Genomic DNA, 8052 nt, shown 5'->3' with positions numbered 1-8052 from the left:
AAGGATGGCTATGTGTCAGTTTTCATACTGTTCTGGAAAGTACTAATTTGATAGATTCGGCTTGAGATGTGAACTAAATTGAATTTCTCACCCACTCCTAAGTGCAAACATCTGGAAGGCATGAGGCTGGGGAAATTCCACTATTACGTCATATGGATATTCATGATACCAGCTCTGTTTTGTCTGTTTTCTGCTGAGAAAGTGAGGCAAATTCCCACTGCATTTTCACTTTTATTTTTTTCTTCTTTATTTTTTACTCAAAAATTTCAAGTGCATGTATGATCTTTCTTCTTGTACATATGGATATTCGTAATTTCATTGCTGGGTTGTAAACTGTATTTGTAAGAATGAAAACAATTTTATACCAAGAGAAACAAGATAATTAAGAGTTAAATTTTAAAATCATGACACTTGATTAGAGAACAAGTAGATCTTGGGAGTGACAATCCCATAGTGTAGGTGGGCAGACAGAGGTTCCTCCCTCACTGTGAAGCTGCGAGAGAAGCAGTTGGGTTCCCTGCCAAACCTGCTTTTATTAGGAACGCAAACTTCCTTAATACTTAATCAGAAACTAGTGGAAAGAGTTTGCTGGTTGTTCACCAAGAGCACTAGCTAGAAAGACTCATCAGGAACAGGACTACAATGAAGACGGGAGACTACATGGCTCAAAAGAGGTTAGTTTTCTTCCTGACATACACTCAGGCCAAACATTTGCATCATTTGATTTGCAGTGTTTGTGTGTAGTATTTAAACCATTTTAATGAGTTTATTTGTACTGCAAAAAATGCTCTGTCTCATTTAGAAGACAGTGAATATAACAATGTTCCTTTCATTAAGCACATAAACATAGTGCTGCTGTGATCTGTTATATCTAGGATTCCAGGGAATAAAGGATGGGCAATTTTATTTTGTCTCTGAAAAGCTATTTATTAGCTATACCTGTAGTTTCTTTCATAAGGAGAAACGTATAAACAGATCAGACCAAGGGTCCATCCATCTCGTTTAATATTGTTTCCACCAATAGCCAGCTAGATTAGACTGTAATAATTATTAACAACTGGCAGTATTATTATTTATACAAGTCATGCAGTTGACATATCTATGTCAGTGGTGAATGTGATGAGGTCAATACGATACGCCTTAATTTGCCAAAAAGTGCCTTTTTCCAAAGTAATGTGGCTATATGCATTCTTTGGGAATAATCTTCATATTGAAAGTAGTGGGAGCTGTGAAAAGGTGCCAAGTATTAGAGGCTTTGATAGCAGGTGCTTTTTCCTGTGGTTCAAGTTTGTAACATGGTACAATATCCATGTGGTAGTCCATTGCAATTATTTTGCTGCCTCTGAGTGTGTGTGTGCATGCACACACACACGCATGTAAAAAACAGTTGTGGGCAACTATCTTGTTTTCTGGAGTCTCTTACAAACCTGGGTCAAAGTAGAAATAGATTAATTTTAAGGTGTGTAAAATAAAATATATACACATACACCTACACACACATACCTCTCTGAGAGGTGGAGGGCACAATGATATCAGAAAGTAGTCTTGGAAGGAATCTTTGGTGACTGAGGGATTCACATTCCAAGTTTTTGTGTATATGAGTAGATGTGGATGACATTCATGGCTGTGAGAAGAGACACTGACTTAGATCAAGTGAAATAGTCTTGGAATGGAAATCTCCTTTTAAGCTTATCATTTAATGTGGGGTTGGTAATAAATCTTGATCCTCAGGCTGTCAGGATCATGTACATTAATCAGAGGTGGCTGACACAGGCATGTGGGCCAGTTCTTATCCTATATCAGCTGGGTACTTTGTGCAAACCTAAGCTAACTTTGGAGTAGGGGGTGACAGTCATTTTCTGGGTGACATCAACATTTTCCCCATGGCTACATCATTGGGATTGGCTCTAGATTCCGTAGCCTCTATGAGACAGCAGTGAGCTGTCTTGGGTAATTTATAGCTAAATATACAGTAAGATAGAGACCACAATTATTTGGACACATGCAAATTTTTTCATGATCTGTAAATATACAATTTCATCATTTGGGGTGTAACAAGAAAAGCACTGGGTAGTATTCAACATACTGGTAAGGCTAATGTTCCATTAGCACAAGGATTTCTCCTTGTATAATGGAATGACCTCTATTTTCTAAACCTGTTCTGGGGTTTTCCCCAACCCTCCGGAGCAGAGGCGCATGTAGGGGGAGGAGAGGGGGGAATCCCATTGTGCTAGTGCAAAAAGTTAGTTGAGTACCACCCACTGTTATGATCTAATCTTGTAGAGCCCATATTGTTGCTAGCACGGGATCCATCAATTAGGTTGGTCTATCTCAGACACTTAAAGAACCAAACTGATTCCAGAAATCTGTAGATTTGTCAACTGAGCCTGAAAATCATGTTGTTGACAGCCAGCCAGACCTCTGAAAAAGCAAGATTATTCTTGCCATTTACACCATAGATCCTAGGTGCCTTCTCTCACTTTGTCAGAAAAGGTTCCTTGGTATATGGAGATGTTAGGATTATTGAATTAGTAAGATATAGAGCTACAGTGAAAAATGGTTTTATCTTGTTCTGGTTGTGTCATAATGCCCACTAGTAGGTCTACATTTGATGATGGCACTTGTGAAGTCTTTTCTTTTACCATTGCAACACTTACCCATCCTCAGCAGAACTCTTCCAGATGGTCATGAACACATGAGTCTGGATTGTCTCTGCACAATTCTTATATCATCTATTCTGTCCTGTAATTACTGTGCTGGCTTTTTTGCATTGCAGCTAAACTCACTCAGATTTGGTCAATCCAGAGGATGGAAGCTTGTCAGAAGTGACTGAAATTTTGCTTTACTGAGTTTTCAGTTTAAATCTGTGATCATTACTGATGTGAAAAGGATCCTAGGGAAGAACAGGCAACCAGCTGCAAGGCAGACCCTGGTCTATTGTATCTAGTGAAATTTGCAAGAATGCAGGTCTTCTATTGGTTACACTATCAATGTGTCCTTTAGGGTTGACAAACATACTCAACAGTGAAAGGCTGCAATCCTATGCACATTTATCTGCGAGTAATCCCCAGTGAACAAAATGAGACTTCTGTTTCCATAAAAATGCATAGGACTAACCTGCAAAGCCAAATGTTCTGCCATGTGTTCTCCAAACATCAGTTGCACTGTGTCACCAGAAAGTTATTTTATCAGACTACCCCTTTCTTAGGAAAGGTGACTGCGAAAATGGTTGTCCAGCAACTTCAGAATCATCTGGATGCAATTAAATTCCTGGTGCCCTGGTTTCTAGTAGTGTTCTGAAACTGAGATTAAATTTATGGTTTTGGTTCTTGATTACTACCTAGATTTCATCAATCTGGATTTATTAGAATTTTCAGCAGCTTTTGATATCTGTGCACCATTCATTCATTCATTTTCATTCATTCATTGGCGATCACTCGTGGCCAAGTAAGATTGTATTCCAAGATAAGGTCTTTAATGGTGGGTCCATAAGTGACTGTGGAGCCCAATTCTGGATCCACACAGCCTCCCACAGTGAGGACATAAGTTTCTAAAGGCCTTAGTCAGATCAATAAACGCCATATACAGAGGCCGGATTTGCTCCCTGCATTTTTCTCGAAGCTGTCGTGCAGTGAAGATCATGGCCACTATCCCCCTGGAAGGGCAGAAACCATTTTGGGATTCAGGGAAGATGCCTTCTGAGATAGGTAGGAGGTGATTTGCGAGGATCCTTGCAAGGATTTTACCTGCGGTAGCAAGAAGAGAGATGCCTCGGTAGTTCCCACAGTCTGTTCTATCTTCTTGAAAAGAGTGATAATCATGGCATCCATAAAGTCTTCCAGGATCTCCTCCCTCATCCAGATTTTTTCAATGAGTTTATGAAGTTATTGTGTAAATTCATGCCCACCTTCTTTAAAGACTTCAGCAGGAATTCCATCAGGTCCACTAGCTTTGTTATTCTTAATTTGATTAATGGCTTTACTGACTTCATCCAAACTAGGGGATACTGCAGCTCATCTCTAATTTGTTGTTGCGGGATTTGCGAGAAGACCTCATCAGCCACCATGGGTGACCCTGCTGGGAGTACAAGACTCCCAATGGCATCGCTCACAGGGTTCATCGGAACACGCAAGCCCACTCATCACTGCAAGGTGACGATCCAGCGAGGGGATCTGTGCACCAGCCTGATGTTTTACGAGAAGACTAGAAAAATGAGAAACTGAGAGAACCAGAATTGATAGATCTTTCCATCCCTACTGCCAGGCGAGTTGACAGTGGGAGGAGCCCAAAGAACCTACCTTCTTACCAAAGCTAATGGTAGCCCAGCTTCCTTTTCCTCCTTGTTCCAGAGCTAGCAGTTATGGAACCTTTACAATCCTGCTTGTGCCCAAATCTTACTGTATTTCAGAGGTTAATGTATGACTTTTAATTTGAACTTGCTTTCATTGGCCAAGGATACAAGATAAGGTTGATTTTGATGCTTCTAGTTATTGTTGTTAGTTTTATTTGGGGGCTTTTTATGTGATATTTTATGGATCCATTTTGTAAGCTTTTGTCCCAGGGATGCTAGCTTTCCATGTGTAGAGACGCTGATGTGGTAGCGCATTCAAATCCACTGTTTCACCACTTGCATTGTGATGTGGTACAATCCAATGAGAACTATATCATGTGCTTTTCCTGAATAGTTAAATCAATTCAGAAAAAGAGATTGCATATTAGTAAAAATCAGAAAGTATATTAACAGTTTGAGATTTTTTTTGGGAGGAGGGCACAATATAGTCTGTAGTGGGTGAAAGCACCCAGCTATGTATGAAGATGAATTTAAATATTTTGTTACAGAAGACATGTTTAGATAATTCATATACAATTACCAAGGATTGAAGAATGGTAGTTGCTACCCGGAATGCTACTCCCCCCCCCCAATGTGGCCTCAATATGTCCTCTGTCCAAGAGCATCTTTTTTTCTATTTTCCATTAAAATATTTCCTATTCTATAACAATGTTTAGGGTAGATCCTCTAGGAATGACACATGTTAAGTTTATAGGGTACTCTAACAGGCCTGGTTTTAGAATCTGGAATTGGTGGGGCAGAGATCATGGAGCCAAACAGTAGGTAGAGGCAGAGCCAACCAATTCTAGTTTTGTCCTCATCTTCCTCCCTGCTGACCTCTACAAAGACAACACTGAGACTGAGGAGGAAGCCGTCAGCCAGGGCCACTCCCTAGGCTGATTGTAAGGAAGGAAGTAGGCCAGTGGGGCCTGACTGAGAGCAGACTGAGCATGGTGGGATAGTATCCCATTTGCCCTAATGGACCAGCCTCCAATGCCAGGTTCATTCCTTTGCATCTCCAAATAGGTCTGAAACCCTGGAGAGCTACTGCCAGTCAGTGTATACAGTACTTAGATGGGTGTTTTCTGTCCTTGGTTCAGTTTTTAATAATGGACATTTCTAGCCCCCGTTTAGTTTGAACATTTTTGCAAATAAGCAATTGTTAGGCTAGAAAGCTTGGTTTATCTTAAACAAAACAAATAATTAAGAATTCAAAGGTACCTAAAATCTTTACATGGGCAAAAAACTTGCTTTTAAGGAAGCCCACTGCTCTCACAATAGAAAGCATGCCTAAACTGTGAAAAGCTGCTACATGATGTAAAAACTCACAATTAATCTTAGCCTTGCATCTCCATGGGCCAAGCTATATGCTATGCAGGAGATCTAGGATTGGATCTTCAGATTTTTTTTATTTTCACTTTAAAACAGCTGCAGTGCACCAGCATTTTAATACACACATCTGTGTGGTTTCCCACACTGTTGTTTGCCCTCAGGATGGTGGTAGGGAGAAATGTACCCTCCCGCCCCTGCCTAGCAGCAGCTTGGGGTACAATTTATGTCAGGAAAAGAGCACAAGGTAAGGGATCAATTACACTGGGGGAGGATCAATGTTTTACATTGAGGCCCTCCATGCATGCTTTTAAGTAAAAACAAAAAAAGGAGTGGGAGATCTGATCACGAGTCTCCCATGTAATTTGGGAGTTTGGTGTTATGCATTTGAATTGAAATAAGCAGTGTGCAGTTACTCTGCTCATCTAGGGCTTCAATATGAAAGTTATGCCAACAATTGTGTGCAAATAAATGGTGACATTTAAGATTTGTATCTTACTTTTTGACTAGTGGGTTACAACTTCCATGAAATGCAATAATTCCTTTATAAAACCTTACAATTGAAAATTAAAACCAATAAACAAATGGTCCCTAGAAGGAAAGATACGGGAGAAGGAACACAAACGCAGAATTCTAAAATACTGAAAAGTGGGGAGGCTGCTGTGTCAGAGTCAGTTTACCTAATTTAAGAGCAGTTGCACGACAATGTCTTTGTTTGCCGGCCGGCCTTTCCCACAGGGCTGTTGGGCTGACATATTTCAACCACAATTACCTCAATCCAACCAGTGCTATCCATCTACAACAAGAGTCACTCACCAAAGAACAAGTGATCCACCTCTGTCAGCCTCTGTCAGTGCTAAGCTACCTGTTGGGACATGTGTGAATAAGATGCCCAGATTTGGTCTAAGTGCGTCCTCTTTGCCACAAGAGTTAACTGGTGCAGTTCTCAAGATACAGCAAATTATATTTTGTGGAAGAGAGATCCTCAGATATGGCAATTACCCATTGAAATCAGAGCTTTTTGGATTGGTGTCCTTGTGTACAAGTATTTTCTTTAGGTGTCAAGATACTAGTGTGAAGCTATATATGAACAAAGCAAACCTGAAATTCTTGGCTGCTTGAGTGTATGACATCCTCTGTTGCCACCACCTCAGACTATTTGCCCATCTATCCCAGTAGGGTCTACTCCAGCAGTCTTCAACCTTTTCAAACCTGGGACTGAACTTTAACTAAACATACATTTGGGGAGCCACATCTTATTTTTTTTACAATATTATTTGTTTATTTAGAATACTTTTATTCTAGCTTTATAGGCCCAAAAGACTCTTAAAGCAGCATACAAAAGTTTGGCACAATATAATCACATTTTAAAAAAAAGATTTGCACATATAATCAGAAATAACATAGTGCCATGTTTATTCAGGCAGCATTTTTTGCCCTTGTACTTGGTTTTCCCTGTCATCAGTAGGGATGAGGTTCACTGCATGGTTCTGATCCGCTTGCATTCCGATAGTCCATTGTTTAATCCAGTGCCAGATCTGATTTGGCAGATATTCTCCCCCATCCCTAATCACCAGGCAGCAGGCCCATTGAGGATCTCTGAGGCAAGTGGGGCTGAACGGGTGGACCTCACTTGCTGCATGATGGAGCCAAATCTTCCTTTGCCGTAATCGGCATGGATTTTGCGGCTACAACTGCAAATCGGCAAGAATTTATTCTTCCGAACTTTCCCTCCATTTTACATTGAGTTAACACCACCAAAAAACTATGCGGAACACTGTGATCATTCATGTAAGATACCTAAAAATTACACAATGTTTTTCCCGCTGCCAAAAAGCACGTCAAATACTGTCATCATTTACATAAGTATCTACATTGATAACTACGAAATTTTGGCCACCAAAAGCCACACCACAGATCAAATCACCAAAAAAGCGCACAGATCAGATTGGTAAATGCGAGAGAAGCAGGAACAAAAAAAAGGGCAGATTGGGATCCAACGACAGACTACTAGAATGCCAGCAGATTGGAACCACCCATCCCTAAGCAGTAGTACTACTGCTATAACCCACCTTAGGTCAGGCTGCGACCCAGTAGTGGGCCCTGACTTTACAGCCAATCTACTCTGGCTGGCAAGAGTTCTCCAGAATCTAGGTCAGATACCTATTCCATTATCTGCTACCTGATCCTTTTAACTGGACATGCTAGGGATTGTACCTGGGACCTTCTACATGCAAAGCATGTGCTCTACCACTGTGCTATTGTTCCTCCCCTATATGATGAAGTCTATCTACATTATCTCTGTTAATAGATATTAACATTGCTTTGGCTCAAATCATCCTATGGAAGCTGCAAAATGTCTTTCTGGAAACTGCCTAATTTGATCTCTTACA

General features: G+C 40.5%; 1 protein-coding gene across 1 annotated transcript in view; it reads left to right on the top strand.

Annotated features, from left to right (window-relative positions):
* Positions 1 to 594: 594 nt before the first annotated feature.
* Positions 595 to 8052, top strand: part of CASK (calcium/calmodulin dependent serine protein kinase) — a 315472-nt gene continuing 308014 nt past the window's right edge. The window contains exon 1 of the mRNA XM_061627480.1: positions 595 to 674. Coding sequence (XP_061483464.1) covers positions 643 to 674 — 32 coding nt within the window. The 5' untranslated portion in view covers positions 595 to 642. The remainder of the gene's footprint in view (positions 675 to 8052) is intronic.

This window comes from Rhineura floridana, chromosome 5 (assembly GCF_030035675.1).
Source record: "Rhineura floridana isolate rRhiFlo1 chromosome 5, rRhiFlo1.hap2, whole genome shotgun sequence".
In the NCBI taxonomy this organism is placed as follows: domain Eukaryota; kingdom Metazoa; phylum Chordata; class Lepidosauria; order Squamata; family Rhineuridae; genus Rhineura; species Rhineura floridana.
The sequence above is the reverse complement of the archived record's forward strand: the minus strand, read 5'-3'. Positions and strand labels throughout refer to the sequence as shown.